This window comes from Cibotium barometz, chromosome 38, assembly GCF_041138505.1.
Source record: "Cibotium barometz isolate CiBa-2024 chromosome 38, ASM4113850v1, whole genome shotgun sequence".
In the NCBI taxonomy this organism is placed as follows: Eukaryota; Viridiplantae; Streptophyta; class Polypodiopsida; order Cyatheales; family Cibotiaceae; genus Cibotium; species Cibotium barometz.
Genome location: NC_141083.1, coordinates 7,835,592 through 7,860,100, shown reverse-complemented (window position 1 = coordinate 7,860,100; position 24,509 = coordinate 7,835,592). Strand labels below are relative to the sequence as shown.

Here is a 24,509-nt window from a genome sequence, read left to right as displayed (position 1 = left end):
TTTGTTGGTGCTTTTGGCCTGTCCATTTGCCCGAGAGTAATAGGCACATGACTTCTGGTGGAAGATCTTGTATAAGCGGAGTAAGGTGGCGATGCCTTCGTTGACGAAGTGGGAGCCCCTATCTGTCTCATAGGTAATTTCCAAGGAGCAGCCAAAGCGAACGAAGATGTGCTCATATAAGAACTAGGCCGCCGTGTTGGCCATGCAATCCTTGGTGGCTTGAGCTTCAGCCCACTGGGTAGCGTAATCAGTGGCAACCATGATGTACCTATGCTGACTGGAGTGGGCCACAGGATCTAAGGGCCCAAGAAATCAATGCTCTAATGCTCAAAGGGTGATTGTGCTAGGGAGATCTGGAGAGGCCGATTGGACTGACAAGTGGGTTTGGGCCCACATCGTTGGTATGTGTCACAAGACTTGGTGAACACATATTTGAACATGGTTGGCCTTCCACATATTTCTAGACGATGGCCAGGCCTTCCTACTCTGTGGTGTTGTAGTTTTGTTCAGCTGGAGTGAGAAGGCGACTGGCGTAGTAGATGGGCATGTCCAATTTGTACTCCCGACTCGATTGATTGAGGACCACGCCAACAGCGGAGAGACTTGCATCTGTGTGGAACATGGAAGATGATCGTCGAGTTTGGTGGTTCTATGAGGCACTTTGAAGGTAGGTGAAGGCGGTAGACGCCAGGTTAGACCACTGGAAGAGGGTGAATGGTTTGACTAGGCGGGTTAGGGGAAGGGCTACATCAACATACGTATCTATAAAGCGGCGATGATAGCTGGGTGCCCGACAAAGATTCAAGTTCTTTTGGGAGTGACGGGGGAAGGCAATCTAAGGATGGTGACAATCTTATCGAGGTCGGGTGCCAAGCCTTCAGAAGAGATGATGTGACCTAGGAGTGTGCCTTGGACCACCAAGAAATGACACTAAGAGATTAAGACGTAACCAGGAAGAGCGACACTTGGCGAAAACTAAAGCTAACTAGGTGAGGCGTTTCAAGAAGGCTTCTACGCAGGAGATGAGTTGAGTGATTGCGAAGTTAGAAAATGTGGTGATCCTCGGGCTGAGACGGAGGTAGCTTCTTGGGCAATCGGCATTTAACAAGTGTCCATGCTCATCCAAATTGCATTGTCTATTTGCCGCCAAATCCTCCAAGTCGTCTGGTTGAATAGATCAGACATATACCATACAAGTATGACCACCCTTGTGCACCACCCATTTCATTTAAAGGGCATCTGCTTAATCAAGGCAAGGTGTTGAGAATTATGATCAGGCCTTTGTGTGCTTGAACCTTAGTGTCAAGCCTCTATGCAAGGAACTCTAGCTCTCTGAATCTAGCCTCATGCAAAAAACGTGAAAGAGAAGAAGATAGCTACACAAAACCTAGCTTGGCATACCATGTTTAACCACCCAACCATTATATATACCAGTGACCCCAGGTGTCCAGTGTGTACCTTACCCGTTCACACTTATTATTATAAGAGATGATGTGCAATAGTATGCCGCCATTGGTTTTTCCACACAACGCCCGCATGTCCTACGCATTACTAGCATGTAAATCCCGCGTATCGGTGTGTACGTGTCCCATGTGTTGCCACGTGTAAGGGTCGTAACATTCTTTCCTCCTTTTAGGAATCATCGTCCTCGATGAGACAAACTGAGGATAACGCTTACTAAACTGAAACTCCGTTTTTCAAGTTGCATCTATCAAGGGATATCCTTTCTATTTTACAAGGAATCCCCGAAGAAGACGATTTCGCAATCGTCTTTCTCTTCGTTTCCAAGATCTGTTCTGGTCCATGATCCTCTTGATCAGGTTCCTACAAAGCAATCATACCATCAACTAAATTATCACCATCGTGAAGATAACACTTCAATCAACTCACATGAAATATTGGGTGGACATGATAGTCTTGTGGTAAGTCTATCTTATAAGCCATATCTCCAACTTGTTTCAAAATCATCCATGGCCCACAATATCTAGGCGACAACTTAGTAGATTTACCCGCACAAAGCGTCTCAGTCCTCCAAGGAACAAGTAGAACACTTTCTCTCCCTGTTTAAAAAACAAGCTATCCACTTGGGATTACCATACTCAACCGCTCAATCCATATCCCGACAAATATAATCTTGAGCTCTACCTAAATTTAATTGCATCTGAGACAAAAATTCAGCTGCACTTGGTGTCTTTCGAGGTAATCAAATTGTACCTGGCATCAATGGATTATACCCATAATTCAATTCAAATGGAGAAAATTTGTACAGAAAATCTTGCGCGAATTATAAGTCTAAAAAAGGTAAATACTTTTCCCAATCGCTCTTTCATTCTCCGATATAAGCTCTAAGCATATCCTCCAAGACTTGGTTGACTCTCACGGTCTGACCATTAGTCTGTGGATGATCACCGCTACTCATGCGGAGTTGCGTGCCAAGTTTACTAAAAACATGCTGCCGAAAATTACCTGTAAACCGCAGATCTCTATCCGACACAATGGATTCACACAAGCCATGTAGTCTAAACACGTTGGTAATAAATAATTCTGCACTTGCGGAGCTTCAACTTTGTTTGTAGTAGGAAAAAAATGTGCCATCTTAGATAATCTATCCACAATTACAAAGATAGCATTATAACCCATAATGAAATCCATGGAAATACTTTGCCATTTCCTCTCTGGAATAGGCAATGGATAAAACAATCCCGACGACTTCACATGCTCGAATTTAGTAACCTGACACTACAAACAATGTGCCACAAAATGATTAATATGTTTCTTTTAACTGTGGCCACCAGTAGAAAGTTTAACGAGCTCAACTTTTTGCTTAATTCCCGAGTGTCCAACACATAGACTATCATGACATTCTCGTGTCACCAATATCCTCAAATTATCTGAGTCTGGAACACATATCTTACCGTTCCTCTTGAGAATTCCATTCTCAATGGTAAACCTACGTTTACCAGACAATAAATCACATGGGACTGATTCCTCATCTACTTGCGATTGAACATACGGATCCATCTTTTGAGCTTCACATATTCTATGAATGATCTCATTCTCAACTATACTGAAACTCATCTGATACATTATGTGAGACAATGCATCAGCAACAACATTCTCTTTTCCTTGTCAATATAAGATTTCCATGTGAAACTCTTGTATCAATTCGGCCCATCTTGCTTGATGGCTTCTTAAGTCCAGCTAGTTACAAAAATACTTCAGTGTATCATGATCCGTGTATACCTTAAACTCATCTCCATATAAGTAATGCCTCCACACCTTGAGTGTATGCATAACTGCATATAATTCAAGCTCCTATGTGGGCCACTTGTGTTGCGAACTACTACGTTTCTTACTTTCAAAAGCCACTGGTCGGCCTTCTTGGCTCAACACAACTCCTATGGCAATGCTACTAGCATCTGTCTCAACGACAAAAGGTAATGACAGATCCACGATCTTCAACACAGGTGGAGTTGCAACCGCCTGCTTTAATTTATCAAAACTTCGCTGTTGAATGTCGGTCCAAATATAAACAACGATAACCTGCAGCAAGTCGGTCAATGGCGCTGCTATTTCACAACAGAAGATAATATACTTTCTATAAGAACCACATAGTCCTAAGAAAGATATGAGCGTAGTTCTCTTCTCTGGAATAAGCCAAGCCAAGATTACTGCTACTTTCTTTGGATCCATCTTTAAGCCTAGCGCCGATATAATATGTCCCAAATATTCAACTTTCTCTTGACATAGGAAAGTCTTTTGTTTATTGGCATATAATACATTTTCCCCGAGCACGCCAACTACAGTAAACAAGTGTGGTTTGTGCTCCAGTAAAGATTTACTATAAACCAAAATATCATCAATAAAATCCATCACAAATTTATCCATGAATGGCCTAAAGACATCATTCATTAACATCATAAATGTGGCTGGTGTATTAGTAAGCCCAAATGGCAAAGTAGGATTGAATGTTGAGACCAAGGCCTACAACCTGTTGGTTCCAAACCTCTATTCCTTTGCCATCTGCTAGCTCAACTGTGTACTCATATGGTGATGGTTGAGTCTTCAACTTCTTGACAAGTTGAGAACTAACCACATTATGAGTCCATATCGAACAGTACTTTCACTGGTTTCCCTTAAATCGAACTATTAATGATAATAAGTTTTGTAACCAAAAACTGGTAAGAGTCTATGAAGATAAGACTGTATTTGTAGCCGTGGGTACCCGTTTCTCAATTGACACTGAGAGTATCCTGGTAGAACGCTAGGGTGTTTGCTTTGGAGTATCATCCAATAAATCTTCCTCTAGATCATCCCCGTGATCTAAATCTATAGGCCCAGTGGTCATATTTGCAATTATGTGTTGCTTCTTTAATGGACAATCACACCTTTGATGCTTGCTCATACAAGCATAGCATAATCCTTCACTCTTTGCTTTCTCAAATTGTTCTGGGATGAGAGAAGATTTGCGGTCATTCTTCATTGACACCCTTCTCTTAACTCCTGCAAGAGTGTTTGTAGAGAAATGTAGACTAGACATAGACATAGATACCTTTCTCTTTTGCCTACTAGTGTACCTCGAAGCTTCATAAGTAGGTCACATAAAATGAGACTTGGAAACTTGACCCACTGCCTAATTTTGACCCTTTCGACCATCTTCATAAACTAAAGCCATTTCTACAGCTTTGGATAGAGTTTGACACTTCTCACAGTGCACTAATGGTCGAAGTTTATCATTTAACCCCAAGGCGAATTTATGAACCTGTAAGAAATCTCGTAAAATTTGCGGAATTTTCATAAGCACGTTCCGATACTTGTCAGCATACTCCTGAACTGTAAGATTCTTTTGAGAGAGAAAAAACCAAGTATCAAGGGCTCTACTCTCCTCATCTGGTGGCACAAAATTCTGAATAAGATATTATTAGATTCCTCCCAAGTATTCGGGATTGCCTGGTCCTTTTGAATTTTCCTCCACCAATGATGAGCCACATCCTATAAATTATATGCAACATGTTGGATTCTAATGTGCTCATCTATGATATCACATAAAGAAGAACATTGTTCCCACTTAGAAAGCCACTGATCTACTGCATCAGCCGTGAGAGAAGGTAAAGTGCCAGTGTACTTTGGTGGTTTCAAATCCTTTAATGCAAGTTTTAGTTTTAATCCCTTTTCTAGTGTACCCTCATGACTACCCAAGTGATGGGTATTCGAAGTCGGTTGAGGTCCTGTAGGTATTAACATAGTGTGGATATCATTCATAAACGAGTTCATTTGCTCCCGCAAATCATGCATTTGGCGAAAAGGAACAGACTCCGATGATTGTGGGGCAAAGTGATCAGATTCCATTTTTAACCAATAATCTGCAAGAAGCACCAAACGACGGAAAATAAAAAGAGAAGGGATAAGTGAGCACCCTTGTCATGTCGAAGCCAATGTAGGTTGAAGCCGTGTAGAGCTATAGCTTCGTGGATCGTACCACGTGACACAATCAATGGACCACCGGAAGGAGCCTAGATTCACCCGTGCATGAAGCTCCTCTTAGAACCTTGGAATAGAGAAACCTTAGGGATTGAATTTTTAATAAGGTTTTTTTTTTTTGTAAAGAAAACGTGGCCCTTTTTCTGTTGACAATGGACGGCCAGCCGACGGTGATGGCATGTGTGCGCAGCAGGGTCGAGAGAGGAGTGGCCACCAGGCTGTGTAAGAAGCATAAGCACAACACCCTGGTGCTTGTGGCTTAGCCACCACTTGCAAGCGACAGCTGGTAGCAACAACGTCAACAACAGCAGCAGGGCAGCAGCAATGGTAGCGGACGGTAGCGACGATGGAAAAACGACGAACAACGGACGAACTGCAGCGATGAGCATGTCTCCACGCCCTTGCAAGCTTAATTGTGCAGCAAAGCTTTCCCCATAGACAAGAACAAATCACAAAGCTCTAATACCAAATGTCAAGCCTCCATGCAAGGGGCTCTAGCTCTCTAGAACTAGCCTCATGCAAAAAACACGAGAGAGAAGAAGAAGAACTCAAAAATAACTAAACAAAACCTAGCTTGGCATACCATGTTTAACCACCAAACCATTATATATACCAGTGACCCCGGGCATCCAGTGTGTACCTTACCGGCCACACACCATACTCATGTGCACCTTGTGTCCCCGTTGGTACCTCCTTGCTACACATCACTGGATCTTGGCCGACAACCGTCACCCACGAACATTACCCGTTCACACTTATTATTATAAGCGATGATGTGCAATAATATGCCGCCATTGGTTTTCCCACGCAATGCCCGCGTGTTCGACACATTACTAGCATGTAAATCCTGCATATTAGTGTGTACGCATCCCATGTGTTGCCACGTGTAAGTCCCACCTATTGCCACATGTAAGGTTCGCAACACTTAGTGACATCTTCTGTAATAGCATCTCTATGAGACATTAAGGACTCCCAAATCACCTCTAAGGAACGGCCAAAAGTATCCTAGAAAGTCAACCTGTACTCCCACATGATCATACAACCATGGGTGGCCTAGATTAATATCCACCTAATCCAAAGGTGCCACCTTGAACGTCCAACGTCCAGAAAACTCCCCAAAAGCCAAGGGCTACAGCAGGTGGACATGTGTCTCAGGTTCAAGTATGCACGAGGCAGCGCATGGCACTGAACGGGCAGTAGGATGGGTGTTTGGGCAGCACAAGTGGGTGGCAACAGCCTCGAGGGCATACACTCCTGAACTCGAAGTGCCGAAGCATCCCCGTCTGCACACCTGCCCCCCCACCCCCCCGCCATCACTCTTCTCCCCTCTTCCCCATCCTCCACCCTGCCTCCGCCTCCCTCCTCCTGAGTGCGCCTGCCCACCACATCGCCTTCACCAGCCTTCCCCTCCTGCGTGCTTCCCCCCGCCTTTCACCCTTCCACCCTTCTGCCCACCTCTTGTGAGCGGGGTCTGCCCATCTTCCTCCCATGCGCCCTCGCCCCCACCATCTCCTTCACTTCCCTCCTGCTGCCCTTCCGCCCTTCCTCTCCACCCTCTCCCAGCTTCTTCATTGCCTCCTTCATTCGCACGCCCCTTGCGCAGCCTGCCTGGCAACATACCCCCCCCCCCCCCCCCCCCCCCCCCCCGGGCGCTCCATGAAATATCCTAAACATTATCATGTAATAAGGATTGGAAAAGTGTACATGTTGTCTCTGAGGTATTCTTGACCTTATTTGAGGTGGCTTACAGATTGCGTCCTTCCGGATGGGATATGCCTGCATCCTATCTTTCATGTCAATAGACTGAAAAAGGTATGAATGCAAGAGATAGCTTGGTGTCTGACCAAAAGCTCACGAGACTTGAGGATCTATTTGTTTATGTTTTCCATGAGCCGGTTGCAGTTGTTGACCGTGGGGAACGCAAACCCTGAGAAACAGGTCAGCTTTAAGTGGTTGATTAAATGGAGGGATTGTGCAGATCAAGACAATACTTGAGGTAATGTTGCTTCACTTCGTTGCCAATATCCACATTTGGTCTCCCAATCTTCTCTCTCTCGTTAGGAGGAGAAGAATGTTGTCCTGTGTCCGGACATAACATGACTAGCATGCGGCCAGACAATTTACTCAGTGTGAACTCGATTATGGGCTATGTAGTTGGGTTGTGCTTCAATATTATGTGAGTTCCCTTGTGGGACTCTGACATTGGGAGAGGGGCCTCCCAAGGACCCAGCTACAAATAAGCCCACTCGTTAGTCATACTAAAGACAGTCGTGAGGACTAGGGTGTGTGTGGTATGGGACACGCATTCCTTGAGGGTGCGAGACTAGACTGGGGTTGCATTGGTCTCTAGCTCAGGGGTGGCTCACCCGTTATATTTGGTTTGGAGCCTTTGCTTCGGTGGCAAGTGAGAGCCAAGCCCACCTGTGTCTTCATTTTTGTAATTGTTGTTTATGTTTAGATGACCACGGATGGAAGATGCTTGGATGCACTTCAAAGATATGTGTAAGTGTGTATGGATCTTGGACAAACACACACACATAAGTGGACTTCTTGCTTGGGGTGTTTCACAGGAGTTATACTCGACCCCCATGTGGTGTTATGGCATTGGTTTTGTGATATTTTCAATGGTGCTTAATTGTGTGTTTTATTAAGTTGGTAGTTGATTGCTACAAGATCCATGCCCTGTGTCACAAGCAGGCAGAGGGAGAAAAGAAAACGAGGTAGAGACAAACAAAGAGAGTTCAGGCAGAGAAGAAAAAGCCGGGGAGCAATGTGCAGGTGGCAGAAGAACTTAACACAGGCATAAAGGTGTCCCAGGGAACTTGAGGGAAAAGGATTATAATTTATTACACCCCCTGACCTCTTCTTCTTCTTTCCTTAACACTATCTTCTTCCCCTTCCAGGACTGTTTTGTACCTTTTTTTCTGCTAAAACAGTTTTCGAGTCTCATCCTAATTTTGGGAGGACTATTGCCAGGGACATGTTTGCCAAAATGTGAAAGTTTTATTGATTGACATATGAAAACTAATATGCTTGTTAGATGAAGTGACACACTCCTAGTTAAAAAGGAAAAATTCACTGCAAACATGTCTTGGAATTCTGATCACGAAAATGACTCAGTTTAGAGCAGCAGCAAGTAACATTATCTTCTATAAATATTAATGAACAACTTGCCATTCTCATGAGAAATGAACTTGTCTAATTTGAATAGTAAGATTTTGATCAGGCTTGGAACTAAGCTCCCTGATGTCACCAGGACATTCACCGACCCTGTCGAACTAAAGGCAGTAGTCCCAGTTCCAGTGATTTCCGTTGTATTGCTTTCCAGTGCTTCTAGACAGCACTGCAAAATAGTCCTTCCTGAATGTCAAAAAACAAAGCCACTGGTCAAACCGATTATGCCAACAACTGCCAGGTCATCATATAAGCACTACTGTTGACTATGTATAAATGAAGCATTGGGAAGAATCCCATTATTTTGAATGGCCAAATTCATGGACTGTTTGATATGCTCAAAACAATGTTGATTGACATAACTTGGTTTCAACTAATAGTCCCTCTTTTAAATCAATGACATTCCCATTTTTGGGAACTAACGGAAGCACCAACCACACCAACTACCCATTCCTCTCTACACTGCAATCATAAGAATCGTATCACAGAGTGACGAATAAATACCACAAATTTCAGGAATTTGAAGGTTTCCATTTTATCTCCAAGCATCCTGCCCAATGCTTGAAAGGCTCTCCCTCAAAACTGCTTGAAGAGGCTCATGCGCTCAAAATGCCTCTTTGAATAACCAGGTCAAGTGTTTGCAAGATAGAGTTTCAGTCTCATTTTTAATTGTAATATTGTGCATAAGACAGCCCATATTTTGAACTGTCACATGAGGTTATAATCTCAATTTCCCTCAAACATATATCTTGTTTGTTGATTGTACTACATACTACAATCTCCATATAGAATGGCAATGCACCAGTCTTGCCATGAGCATATACGCAAAGGCAGAGTCCCTTTCTTTTAAAACCTAGCAATATCACCTCAATATCTTTCAAGATCTGTCTCTACCAGAATTGCTTCTTGTGTCGCAAAGCAAGCAAACTTGTACTCTGCCTTGGCAGAAGAAAGTGCAACCTTCCCCATGGATCCAATAAAAAACATGATATAACTACAACACAACTTGAACCTCAATCACCTGCCCAATTTGAGTACACAAAGTTTTACAACCTTACAAGATGAAGCCTATACTACAGGTCCACGGGGGAAAGGAGGGGGGGGGTGGCTTTTGGTCGGTGCAACTCCTAAGGAATCACTTATAACACGTGTATGCAAAGGGTGATATAAATAAAATAGGTAAAACTTGTGTGCCTTTGTAATTGAATACCACGATCTCATGTAAGTTTACAAAAATTATAACGGATTCTTAGCACCCCCTAGTGTAAGAAAATACAATAAAGACTTGTTTAAAACAATATCCAACTGACGCACACATAGATTGACCTTATTAAACAGCCCTCTCCAGCACATGCAGGACCTATGATACACTGTTTTCAGTGACTCCCTTGCACATTTGCACGAGCAAAAGAATTCAGATTTCTTCCAGATAAAATAAAGGGCTATGCAATTTACTAACTCACACTTGAATCAGCAAATGAAATTTTCCTGCAGCTTGCAACCAAGACAATACATTACATTGAAGCTTCAATATACACTAGGAAACAACATGCCTCAACTTGTACAAAAATGGGAATGTGAAACGTGTGTGCCCAAGCTTGAAAAAAATGAAGGAATGGATTCCCTACGACATCAAAATCAACATTTTAGAAGAATCTCATACTTGATCTCTAACAGTGACTGACACAAGTTTTTTTCACACCATTTACTGAGGAAGTTAGGCATCTTATCATGCTCATCTTATCATGCTCAATCTTATGGAGAAAGATTAGAGCTGAGGAAGATGGTGAATTCCCACTAGATGGTATACGAAGGCCTTTTCCACACTACCAAAAATGCATGGCTAGATATTGAAGGTTAACAAGAAAAAGACCACTTGTCCAAGTGCTCAAAGAATTGTAATGTATCACATATTCCCATTAAAGAGACCATAAGCAGGTCTCAATAATACCCCACCTCAGTCAATAATAGCCATCCATAGAGGCTTAATACAGATGATTCATTGAGAAAAGTTTGTATGTTAGCTTCAGATGTGAGTGCACCAAAGAAGTAAATGGACTACCGACCTAAAAATAAGAAGAGACAACAAAGTTCTCTCGAGGGCACACCCAACAACATACCCTACATGCTGCATGTAACTTTTAGTACATGTGCAATTTGGAGCATAAAGATATGGATCAAATAAAGCCCTAGTTGACAAGTTGAAAAACTTAAGTCATGCATTGTTGATAACTCGTCCCCTAAACCATGCAAAACCTTTGATTAACTATGTTAAAACAATTCTTGCATCACAAGGTTCAGCGGGATGATATAAGGATAATGAATCCTAGGAGTGTAAAGATCCAAAAATAATGAGGTTAGCACTGCACCTGCTGTGAGCCATCCATCAGTGTACAAATCTGTCATTTCATAAAGCTCCTGCCACTCGTGTAACTGCTCCTCATTAAGCAGGGTTTCTAGACCCTGGAAAACAATACATCATAAATCAGGCCGTTAGGTTTAAAAGATAGCCGAAAAAAAATGAGAAATTAAAGTAGATATTCACAAGGCTCCTGCTCCAGTCAGAAAACATAGATTCGGTGACGGAGAGAGTGGGCCAACGCTTGAATGCTGAAGCTCCCCCTGTACACGTGACTGCACCAGCCCTCCTTCGCCATCGCTTCTGCACGCTTCCCCCGCCCCCTCTTCCTGTGTGCAGCGCCCCCTCCTTTGCCGTCTCTTACCTGCTGCCTCCCGCTGCCCTCCGCTCCCGCCTGAGCCCTCCCCCTCTACCTTCTTCCTTCACGCCGCCCTGCCCCTCCGCCTGTGCTCTCCCCTCCGCCTTCTTCCTTCATGCCACCCTGCCCTCCGCCTGTGCTCTCCCCCTTCGCCTTCTTCCTTCACGCCGCCCTGCCCTCTGCCTGAGCTTTCCCCCTCCGCCCTCTGCCTTTGCACCGCCCTGCTTCCTTGCCTTCCCCAGCGCCTCCTCCTCCTCTATTTCATGCGCTCCCCAGCTCCCTTTCCCCCTTTGCATTCAGCGCCTCTGCCTCTCCAGCCTGTCACTCCCCCCTTCCGTTCCCCCCCCCCCCCCTCCTTCATCGTCTCAGCCTCTCCAGCCTGTTGCTCCCCCCTTCCGTCTACCCCCCCCCCCTATCCTCTTCATCGTCTCCCTGGACAGGTGCTTTCAGCTTTCGGGCAGTTTCTATGTTAGGCAAATTTCGGCAACTTCTGGTCTTCGAACCTCCAGGTGGACTCCATGGCAGCAGCCGCTCCGTTATCCCCGACCAAGGCCGCCGTCCCTTGCCTTTCTTTCTCAGAAGCAGACCTCCAGCTCCACGCTTCAAAAGCCGCATCTCTGGAGGCCTCCACCTTGGTCTACAAGATTGTGGGTAGCTGCCCGACACGTGGACAGCTCAGGGATCTGCTACAGGCAAGCCTTCTCGATGAGCCTAGAACAATCATTGATATCCATCCCTTGGACTAGGTTGAGTTTGAGCAGCCCCCCGACAGTGATACCCCGCCTATTCATATATGTTCGGTTTTACATCACTCCAGGCCCTCCACCCTAGAGAGTGGCATGATGATTTTCTCTTTCCCTTTGAGTGCAGCACCCGGGACGGATTGGAGCATGGAGTCGGTATCTACCACTATTCATGAGCTCTCACACCATTTGCATGATCTCTGTATCATCGATGTGCTCACTCACTTCTGGCCACAAAGATCTGAAAGGGGAGATGGTGTCCTCCAACCTGGAAGTGCTCCTTTTTGTGTTTCTTCATGTTTCAGTGGCAATACTCCTTCCTCCCTCCTATAGATACCTGTGCTGTGACAGATGGACTATGCATATTCCAGGGCTCAAAACAGAGTGGCTCCAGGATTCGTACCCATCTGGCGCGGCTTCACCTCAGGACAAACAATGACTACTCTCCGTCCAAACCCACGCCCAAGATGAGGGCAGTTTCGGCAGTTCCGCTTCCCATAGATCTTAGTTATGTAGATTGTCTCATGGAACATTCAGTGTTTGCGAGGACCCCAGTGCTTTCACAGGCATGGGGTCCTTAGAGAGGAGCTTCACACAGTGGTAGTCGATGGGCCCATCGACATTCTCCTCCTCTAGGAGTATCATCTTTCAGAGGGGCTTACCCACCGTTGCGGGAAGATCCTACAGGGCAGGAGTCACACCTTCTGGTCCCATGCTTTTGGCCCCTCCGGGACACAAGGTGGAGTACGCATTTCCGTCGGCAACACGAGCAGCTATTACTTGTGGTTGACTCAGGCACCATTGTCACTGGGAGAGCTCAGTGGGTGACCATCAGGATTGGAGAGGATAGAGTGGGCTTTCTAAACATATATGCACCGAATGCCGCAGCAGGCAGAGCCACTTTCTAGAGTACGATTCCACAATCCCTCCCACCTTCTGGTCCCATGCTTTTTGTCCCCTCTTGGACACAGGGTGGAGTATGCATTTCCGTCAGCAACACGAGTAGCTATTACCTGTAGTGGTCGACTCAGACACCATTGTCACTGGGAGAGCTCAGTGGGTGACCATCAGGATTGGAGAGGATAGAGTGGGCTTTCTAAACATATATGCGCCGAATGCCACAACAAGCAAAGCCACTTTCTGGAGTACGATTCCACAATCCCTCCCACATGCGGATTTCTAGTGTATGGGTGGGGATTTCAACATGTTAGAGTCGACAAAGGATAGACTCTCAGAGGTGGCATGGCTACAATTTCTGGCACAGTGTAGTCGTCTTGGAGGAGTTGATTTTGGCTTTGAGGGGACAAGATCCTTGGCATTTACCAGAGTTTGAACCACAACCCCGGGAGTCTGTGCTTCTCGATATCCGATAGGAGTACACGCCCTAACCTGTCAGATTAGACCGGTTCTATGTAGATGAGTGGGCTTGTGGATGCGGTGGCATGATTGGGATATTCTAGCAGGCACTACTTTCTCCGATCATGCACCTTATTATATCCCTGGAGGACCCCTGGAGGCAAAACATTTGAGCACCTAGATCCCCAACAGGCTCATTAAGGACTCCAAGATATGCAGCAGGATAGAGGAGATTTGGTAGGGATTGGATTTTCACTCAGGATCAACTGCAAGCACCTTGGATGCAAGCCTTGGAGAGATTAAAAGTTTATCATAGGAGGCAGCATAGAGCAGATTGGCTGGCTTCTGAGAGCAAGTGAGGAGCCTCCGTCGGAGCTGGCCTCCTTGCAATAGCTCCAACAGATTTCACCACATAGCCCGTGGATTGAGGCCCAGTTGACTGCTACCCGTACCAGAGCTTTAGTTCCATCAAGGATGTAAGATCCCTCCTACCCTCTTATAGAGTTTATGTGCAATAAATTCCAACTAGTAATTTTTGAGGAGAGAGAAAGTAATAAAAGTACTCACTCTTTTTTTTTTTAGCACCAGGAACCCTACAAATAAAAAGAAAAAGGCTCGGGAAATTTTGAGGCATATTTTGTTGGAACACTAAGAAATTTTAGCTTCACCCTAATAATTTTAGTACACATGTATAAGCATTGCACTGTGCAGATAGTTACCATTGGGTCGTGCGCACACTCCGAGTCCCCCCCCCTCCCGTTCACTGGCGTCGCCTGCGCCTTCCGCCCAGCCCGTTGTGCGCCCCCCCCCCCCCCCCCCCCCCCCCCCCCCCGGTCGTAGCTCTTCCACCCCCCCCCCCTTCGTAGTGCTGCTGCTGCCTCCCCTCAGCTCGCCCCCGCCCCCCAAGGCAGGGTAAAAATTTTATTTGGCAAGCTTCGGTTTATTCTAGTCTTCACCCTCAGGCAGGGTAAAAATTAACACCGCACAGGACACCATAAACAAGAAGAGAAGAGCATGGGCATGACAGTACAAAATCACAAAGGCGGAGGCCGGATCCAACTCTGAGCTTCGAGGAATCTACTGTGGCCGCTTGTTGGCGCAGAGCCTCTCCGTTCAGTGATACCCTCTTTGCAGACTACAAAGCGTCTTGCGCTTTCCTGTTCCAAGGTCAAGTTGGGGCTCTATTATATTACTTAATTACCTTCTTTCTTCCACACACATGTACATCTTCCTTATGTACACAATACACAGAATTACAGAATCAGAATCACAGGTGCATAGGCTTCCTTTCGTTTGTTTCCTTGAATCCTCACTAGATCTTATAGAGAAAACCTACAAAAATGGGGTTTTCCGGCCTGCATGCGTGCCTACAAAAATTGGGTTGCACTCCAAAAATTGGGGTTTCCCGGCCTGCATGCATGCCTACGAATCTCTCCTTTCTTCCCCTTCACTCAAACCTATCTTGCTGCAAAACTACCATGGGTGGAAATGGAGAAGTTCCACCCCTCCGCCTTTGTTTGAATCTGTCTATCTGCAGACCCTCGGTTCTGAGCGCATCACGGTTTTCCTAAACAAGTCTGAGGAGCCACTCTTGTTAGCGCTGTAGATTGTTTGTGTTGCGTGAGTAGGAGTAAGCAAGTGCTTGTAACCACGAAGAGGTTATCTACTTTTGAAGATTACAAAGCTTGATTTACTAGTCGTGAAAGCCCAATGTGGTTTGCTATTGTGTGAAACTACAATGGATGTTGACTTAGGCCTGACGTGATTATGCAAAGATTAACAACGTGATGATACAAAGTGTGATTATGACATGATTATGTAGTGATCCACCATAGTAACAAAAAACATGATTCTCACTTTCGAAAACTCGAAACCTCTAAACTTCGAAACGGTTTTTAAAAACCTCGAAACCTCTCCAGTGCAGCAATTTCGCCCAAATTTTAGTTCCCCCCCGCAAACCCCCCCCCCTCCCAGCGATTTTTCTAGGATTTTTTTGTTTTTGTTTTTCTTCCATACTCCTCATCACCTTCCTTCCCTCGTCTTCTCTTGCCTCCCTCCTTCCCTTTTCCACCTTCTGCTACTTCTTTCACCTCTACTCCTCCTTCCTTCATTCTCTTCTTCTTCCTTTCTCTTCTTCTCTCCTCTTCTTGTCCCTTGCTCTTCTTCTCTTTTGCTCTTCTTCTCCTCCCTTCTTTCCCCTTTTTCTTCATACACCATCCTTCAATGTCTTAAAATCTTTCCCAATTTCTTCCTTCTCTTCTTCAATTTCTGAAGCGTCCTTGATTGTACCACTTGTGACATCTAATTAAGCAAAATTGCCATAATGCCTCACCAAAATAAGGATGGTTCCCCGAGATGTGTGAGAAGACACCATTTTTTCATCATTACACTATGTTTTTAGATGGCTACTATAAGTTCTTTAAGTATTTATGCTTTATGAAATTATTGATTTTTCGAAACCTCACGGTTTCTTAGCCGAGGGAGAAAACCTTTCGAAACAAAACCTGAAAAACCTCGAAATGAAAAAAACCTCGAAACATTTCTTGTGACTATGGATCCACCAACGTGATTATGCAAGCATAGTTAGCATAGTTGAAGCATGATTTTGAAGCCGAGATTTGCTATCAAGCCAGACGTAGGGTTTGAACTTTGCAGCTAAGGATGCAGGGAAACACAACATGTGTAGGTTTCATGGCCTATCTGCAAGGGCTTGAGGTGCATTGATCTGCGTGCGAGACTTGATTAATCACGAACCCAAGTGGCTTTTTTGGATCCAATTCCAAAGATTTAGGTTGAGGTAAGTTTGACTATAGGGTAGCAGGGCTGTAGTCACAATAGAGGATGTGCGCAGCCAAAAACCAGGGTTGGTGTTGCAGTCGGCATAGGCCATCTTGAGATGTGGTGCATAGGGCTGCAAGCCGTGCTGCAGAGGCCTCACAGGCTATCCCAACAAGGTGTACAACACCTGAAACATGACATACCGGCCTGCACAAGTCGTACATAGGCCATAGGGCCGGCGCATGTGACAAAGCAAGCGGACAACAGATGGGGCCTGATGGGCAATGCATAGAGAGAGAGAGAGAGAGAGAGAGAGAGAGAGAGAGAGAGAGAAAGAAAGAAAGAAATCTGTATTAACGTCTACTAGAGGCCGAACTCGACCTATGAGACAAATCAACGTACAACTGTCAATGTCTTCTGGATGTCCAAAAAAAAAGGACAAAATGAACATGAAATAAACTATGAAAGTACTGAGCTAGTGGGGGGGTGTGATGGATGGAGAACTATTACTAGAGGCTCGGTATGCAACCTATATGCGCAGGGTATACAAGAATGCAATGCAGATCTGTCTAGCTCCAACCAGTACCATAATGGGGGTGTAATATGTGATAAATAGGCGATGGCGAGGCAAAAATACCTGAGAGAGAGAGAGAGAGGGGGGCAAAAAGTGGTGAGCTATTTTTTTTGGAAGAGAAAAAGCATGTTTATGGCATTTATAGGGTTATTGTTTTTTTAAACAAACAGTCATGCTATTTTTAACATTAAAAAATCATGGGAGCTGCATTTATTAAAACACGTGACGGAGGGGGAGGTTTTTTAGCGCACTTTAAAAAAGGGACCTTTTTTGGAAACAAGCACTTGGGTGTTTTTTTAGCCATAAAAGAGAAGGCCTTAGCTCCCTTGTACTCAGCCCGTTACGAAATTGAGTGAAGCAAGTCGTTGCAATGATTCAGAGCCGGATCTTCATCTCTCCTACGTGACGTGCAGGTGGGAAATTTTGTTTTGCGTGCTTTTCTCCTGTTTGTTTTAGATCAGAGTGCTTGCACATAACGTGTTTTCTGCATGGCAGTCTTCGGTCCTAATGACTTGATACGTATGTATGAGTTGGTGTTAGGAAAGACTGTGCACATCATTTTTAACCGTGGTAGCACTCACAATTTCGCTAATGCCAAATTTGTGTAGAAGCTGGGAGTGAAAATGCAACCGAATGAGCACGTGTATTGTGTGAACCTAGCAGTGGGACTTGGTCACATCTGGGATAGCCTTGTGTCTCAGTTAGTTACTGATATATATTTAGAGTTATGCATCCATGTAATGTTTTCTCCTTTGTAATGGAAGATGCTCCAGTATTTTGAAGGGTGACTTTGCAGTCCCACATCTATTTTTGTAACTCAACATGACTTCGTAATATAATGTATATTTATTATGAACTGCTTAAATGTGTTGGTACTCTTTCGTCTGATGTTAATTATAGTTTATAATTAACATTGGGAGACATTGGTTAAGTTAGATGTTTGGGGGACATTGGTTTCGCAATGCGCGGTTTCACAAATGTTTTCTCTGTTCAGTTAGTTGTGGTCTTCAAGTTGAACGGTTGGTTGTTCACAGGATTGTTTGATCCTAGGGTCTCAGCCTCTGAGGATGAGCTAGCTGGGGGAGGATGGGATTGCTTGACAATAGTCTAAATATCTCGGGATTGGGATAGATCACATGGTATATTTCCCTCTTGGAGCTCCATTAGGACGAGATTGCTTGACAATAGTCAAAATATCTCGGGATTGGTACAAATCACATGGTATATTCCTGTGTTGGAGCAAAATTAGGATGAGAGTTGTCGGATGTGTCACGTGTGGACATGTGTGAATTATTTCATTGTTATTCCATAGCGCGGACCATCACATGGGATGGAGGTGTAGTGCACCAAGACTTAGTTGGGAAAGGATTGATCACCCTGACTTGGCTTTAAAAGTCTTAAGGAAATTTTATATGGTGTGTATCCTAGTGGTATGGGACGCTAGGATTTGCAACATGTAGAGTTTTTGGGTGTGTCTATATTTCCTAACCTTGTTATGTCCTATCCTTACGAGGGGTAGTTACCCTACGGTAGATAGAGTTACGTAAGACTTCAGAAGGAAATCAAAAGGGTAATTTGGATGGGATACTAGGATTGGGGTGGGTGAATCTTTTACCCAATTTGTGCAGACTTCGGTCCAGGCATGGATCTTCATTGATTTAGACCAGTACTCAAGGATCATTCCACCTATTTGAGTGGAAAGGTAGTCAGTACTATATTAAGAACCGGTTGTTTACATCATGATGATACAGTTTGTGTGTCGGATTGTGCTGAGATTAGGAGAGAAATTTCTTATGTTGTGATGCTCCTACGATAGGTCATCCAGAGATTCATCGGACTTGTGTTTTCTAATCATTCTCAGTTCAATGGTGGACAGACAAAGAGGATGGGATTAGGTTTTGGAGATTATGCTTTGTGCATACGGCTCCAGGTGACCATTTTATTGGGAGAGGTACATCCCTATGGTCGAGTTTGCCTATGGTACTACTGAGCATATGGTTCTGGCAATGGCGAGAATATGTTTGGTAGGAGTTGGATTAAAACCCAAATGCCCTCAGACTTTGATAGCTTGAAGGACACATAGTTGTGGTGCCTGATAGTTAGGAGTCTCTGAGAGAGAGGTATGATATTCCCTAGGTACGAGGATTACCAGATCTTGAAAAGGATGGGCATGACATTGCAGCTTGCAGATATTTATCTCGGCGATTTCAGGTTTCCGATTCCATGAGGAGTTGGAGGATTGAAGGATGGTTTATATTCTTCACAAATCTTAGAAGGTTCTGTTTTTTTTGTCTTGTTCCCACGGTCATATGCTGGAGGAACATCAGCTTCACTTGAGCTAGTTCTGTCATGTGCAAGACATGCACTAGCTCAGCTCAAAGCTAATCCTGAGGAGAGCAACTAGATAAAGACAGATCAAGACCAGAGATTAGGAGCATGTATTGCCTCATGGATGTTGTGGTGTTGCTGTCGGCCAGTATCTGAAAGCATAGAACCTGTCGCGGTGGCGGCTGAAGCACATGAAGGGGATTATTGTCCTGGACCTGGCCAACCAGCAGTCGGCGGCCAGTCCATGGGGACTTTTCCAGCCTATAAAAGGCAGATTTGCTCATCAATGAGGACCATTTAGTCCAGCAATGGGTGGGTCTAGACTTAGGCTTAGAATTAGGGTTTTATACCTTTTCATGGAAGGCAGCCAAGGGCTGCAAGACTGATGTACCTTTTTGCATTGTACTTCATGATATACTGAATACTCAGCTATCTCTCTCTTTTGCATGCGTTTTGCATCAACATGTTCCTAGATGGTGTTTAGGGCTGAAAGAAGACTCCCAGAGCTTCCGCATGTAGCAAGTTATGTGGATTTGATAGACAGGTATGAACTTGATTTTTGAGACAATTGATGTAGGTAGCTAGATTCTTCTTCATTTATTTCCAAGTATGGAAATGTACCAAGTGGGGAGGAATGTTATGTACCTGACACTAATCCTTCGGGTTAGGAACTAATCAAGTAGGGTTAGGGGAGCCCTGGGATTAGGGGAAGCAAGCGGATTCAGGTGGCTAAGGTTCAGATTTGATAAGTCCAAGGTTTTTCGCTATTTATGACTGGATTGTTATTTATAGCAGTAATTAACACTATATAAGTGAGTCTTTGGTTATTATTGATTCATTGTGGTCTGAACCTGGATCAAGAGGCTTGGTCTGAACCTGGATCAAGAGGCTTACTCTTGCCATGGACATGGTGGATCACAGGTAGTCTTGCCAAGGGTCCTTGTGGCCATGTAGCATCGATGGTATGGGACGCTAGGGTTGACTGGCATGGTGGATCACAGGTAGTCTTGCCAAGGGTCCTTGTGGCCAGGCAGCACTCATGGTATGGGACGCTAGGGTTGCCATGGACATGGTGGATCACAAGTAGTCTTGTCAAGGGTCCTTGGAGCCAGGCAGCAACACTGGTGGTATGGGACGCTAGGGTCGACTGGCATGGACTCCTGGGAGTGGAACCTTGGCTTGGGGGAGGTTTGGGACGTGAACCTACAGTTGGGTGGTGAGCTTACTTGCATCTCTTTTATTTGGTTTCTCTAATCTTGTTTATGCATGTGTATTTGGTGATCCTCCTTCACAGCATGTTTATAGAAAACTCTTGTTACCTAAGGTAGCATCAATCAGCAACGAGATATAGAGTGTAGACAAGTCAGAGTATGCAACACATTTGGTATGTGGCAGGCCTTTCTTTGGAGCGTCTCCTTCTTTTATAGTAGGGGCACTAAAGGTTATAAGTGCTGGTTGCATTGAATTTTCTCAATGCACACTCAATCAACTCAATTAGGCTTGAAGGCTTGTGAATGCTAAGAACTCAATCAAGATGTTGGACTTTTCTACAAGGTTGAGAAGATGCTGCAGGACTGCCTTGCAAATTGTGGTTGCTTTTAAACAAGCTGCTTGTTAATCGCTCCCGAGCCAAGGGTAAAGCGGTATCCTAAATTAGATCTCCTGAGTCCTCGTGTTTGGATCTCCTCCTCAATCAAAGTCACTCCAACCTCGGAGACTAACTCGGTCCTTCGATCCCCCTCCAGTGTCATTAAAGAGTCCAAGATCCTTCGAACCCTGCAGATACCGCAAGACCACAATCTTGCGTCCCAATGAGTCGTCAAAGGTGTCTGCATAAATGAGCTCAATAGCCCCACTGGAAAACTCAAGTCCAATCCGGTGTTCAGCAAATCAATGAACCGACAAGTTTTCGATATAAAGAGGTATCAACCTACTCACAAGGATCATGTACAATAAGTTTGGTATTCGGGTTCATCGGAGATGAAATAGGCTTGCAATTCTCCACCCCAAAGGCCTCCAGCAACTCATGAACATACCACTAGCTGAGAAACAGAGAACCCCCTTTGGGTCTGCTAAATCTCGAATCCCAAAAAGAAATGGAGTAAGTCTAACCATGCTATCTGAGTGGATGCACCTCACCCTTCCACTAGGCCAACGAGGACTATACCAATGTGATCTCACCTTGATGTTGGCAGTCTGGCTTATGGAGAAGAGACCAAGGCCTTCTCCAACCAAGAGTCACACCTTCATGAAAATATTGCAGTGCTTGATCGCGTTTCCAACTAACGTTCCTTGTCATTACAAACGAGAATCCGTCATAAGAGGATAATCAATGTGACCATGCCACGTTTCCGAAAGAGATCCAAGTTCAAATCCGCACCTGATCTTTGGAAACCTTGTCTCTGAAAGAAAGCATCAATCTTCTTGTTGCAAGCCTTGGGAGCTTGTTTAAGACCATACAAGGCCTTCCGCAACCTGTAAACCATACCTTTTGTGCCCGGAACCTCAAAGCCTGGAAGTTGCTCAACATACACCTCCTGCAAGTCACCATTTAGGAATGCAGATTTAACATCCATCTGATACACCGGCCACTGCTGATGAGAGGCAAGGGCAGGAACTGTCCGAATCATGGCCATCCTAACTGTCGGTGCAAAAGTGTCCTCATAGTCAATGCCTGGCCGCTGAGCATAGCCCTCAATCACAAGTCTGGCCTTTTCCTTGTCCAGAGACCATCGGACTTATACTTTGTTTTGTAGACCCAGTTGACACCAATGACAAACCGTTTTTACGGCCTCGGAAGCAACTCCCAAGTCCCATTCTTTTCTATGGCCTTAAATGGCTTTCCTCCAAGTCTCTTGGGAAAGAGCTTTCTTAACTGAAGTAGGCTCTTTGTCCCGAATGATACAAGACATCAATGCATACTTTACCTCTAAATGCTTCTCTGACTTACTTTTGTCACGAACTCTGTGGGATCTTCAAGGTCCGTCCTCCGTGGTCCACTCGGAGGGATACTCCGTCACACCAGACTCTCGAATGGTATCCAACAACCACTTCGGTACCAGAACAGAACGCAGAGCCGCCTGCCTCTGTTGTGGCAAATTTCCAATCTCAGGATCAGCCTCTCCTACTGACTGAGGCTAACTCATTGGAACAATGGCCCGGGACTCATCATCATACTCATTTGGCTCTCTAAGAAGCACTGGCTCATCAACAGTGGAAGCTAGAACATGCTCATCACTCCACTTTGGGTCATATAACGTGTAGTCTTTGGAAAGAGAGTTATATCCCATAAAAACAAGCTTGTGGGACTTGGAGTCAAGCTTCCCCCTCTACTTCTTTGGAATGTAAACATAGGCATCACTCCCAAAAATACAGAAACCTCCGCCCTGTGGAGGGTTCAGAAACCGCTCCTCTTGATCCAAGACCATCGGCACAAGCTCCTCCTAAGTAATGGTGTTGCGCCTCTCACTGGTGATCGAAGAGGAATAGAAAGCTGAGTACTGAGAGGACAGATGAGACAACAGGGTGATGGCCATGTCCTCTAATGATATCTCCTTCCCAATCTGAAGAACCTCTTGCTGAAGAGTATGGAGTTTGTTGATCTGCTCTCGCATTGTCGAAGACTTAGCATGATTCATCACTCACTCCTATACTTCCAAGGAAACTCTCTTCATGGGTGATACCCGATTGACAAAGAGGCCGAGTGCTGCCAATTCCCTCGAGCCAGTGTCATGTGTTTGATATGATTGATCACTTGGGGTGAACAGTTGAGGAAGAAGCTAGATACCATAGAGAAGCACATAGGGAAGGTGCATGAAAAAAAGCTGGTTGATGGAAAGATAGAAACTGTGGTGAGATGGAAGTCCAAAGATGTATGTCGACACATACAAAACATGGGATAATATGAAGCACATCTCTTGCATCTAGAGGAGAGTGAAAAAAATAAAAAATATTTTGTGCACTTATATGAGAGGAAAGTCGTGAGGGATTGTAAGGCAACTCTTGCCCAATTTTCTATTGTGTTACACATCCTATCAATCGGGAAGCCTATGTCAGACTATCCCAAGTGGAGAAATCCTCTCAACTTCATCGGACTTCAGATTTCACAATTTCCAACACAATATTGAAATGAGCCCTCCGGTTGGCAATTTGCAAATGCCATGGCGGAGATTGTGAGAGGGAGCTTACAACAAAGCATATCAAATGCCACATTCATAGCCATTTCACTTGATGAAGTGACCGCTCGGGATTCTAGTTCTTGGGCATGCATTTATGCTTACTTCGTGGAGAACCATGTAAGGAAGGTAAACTTTATTGGGGTGCTCAAGTTAGAAACTGGTGCAACATCGGATGCATTAGTGGAGCTAGTCATCAATGCCATGACCACTATTGCTGGAATGTCATTAAAAGACCTTGCTCAAAAGGTTGTTTGTGTGGGAGTGGATGGTTGTTCTGTCATGCATGGACAACAGGCTGGATTGTGTGTCCAATTGAAGAAATCATACATTCCTTATGCATTGGGAATACATTGCATGTCACACCGTACGAACTTGGCTTTCAAAATAATTGCCAACTTTGATAATGTGCAAAAGGTGGAAGAGTTGGTCCATAAAGCATATGCATTTTTTGCAAAAAGCCCAAAACGCTTCAAAGCATTCAAAAGCTTTGCTGATGGCATAAGTCAAGGAAAGAAGTTGAAGAAAAACATTGATACAAGGTGGATCTCACTTATTGGTCCTGTTGAGCGTTTACATGAAGAATATAAGGCAGTGATTGGTGTCGTGAATGAGCTTGCCATAAAGAAGGGCAAGGGAACAGAAAAGGCCTCACAATTGCTAGACATCCTAAGTGATGTAGAAACTCTCCTTTTCCTGGGAGACCTGCTTCCATTGTTGCGAGAGATGAATCACTTGATCAAGATTTCTCAACAAAGGGAGTGCTATATCATGGAGTATGCAGTTGCAAGAAAGTTGGCATGTCTTCAGTTAAACACTGTGTGTGGGGAAAATTCAAGCTTCAGCGAGGAACAATTCAATGAATGGAAAGCTCTTTTGGATGTTGGTTCAGAAAAAAGCTACCTAAAGTACAATGCGAAAGGCAGCAGGCTGCCTTTGCATTGAAGTCAAAGAAAAGCTGATTCAAGTGCCAGGAGAAAAGTGAAGGGAGTTTACATGACTAAAAAGCTTAAAGAATCGACCTTTCCAAGTTTGGTTAGCTTTGTGAAGAAAGAACTTGTTTCCATATGCAACACTTTGAATGCTGAGATTAGGATCTCCTTGAATCCATGGCCATTGTACATCCTGTACATCCTTTGTATTGGAATAATACAAAGGATAAGAAGGATTTGTTCTTGGACTT

At 44.5% G+C, this 24,509-nt stretch overlaps 1 protein-coding gene across 1 annotated transcript in view; it reads right to left on the bottom strand.

The window, feature by feature from the left end:
* The window catches only part of EYA (eyes absent-like protein), a 74,071-nt gene that overhangs the window by 5,787 nt on the left and 43,775 nt on the right, over positions 1-24,509 (bottom strand). Inside the window, exons 3-4 of the mRNA XM_086777365.1 lie at positions 11,025-11,118; positions 8,656-8,841 (exon numbers count right to left, since the gene is read on the bottom strand). Coding sequence (XP_086633491.1) covers positions 8,656-8,841; positions 11,025-11,118 — 280 coding nt within the window. The remainder of the gene's footprint in view (positions 1-8,655; positions 8,842-11,024; positions 11,119-24,509) is intronic.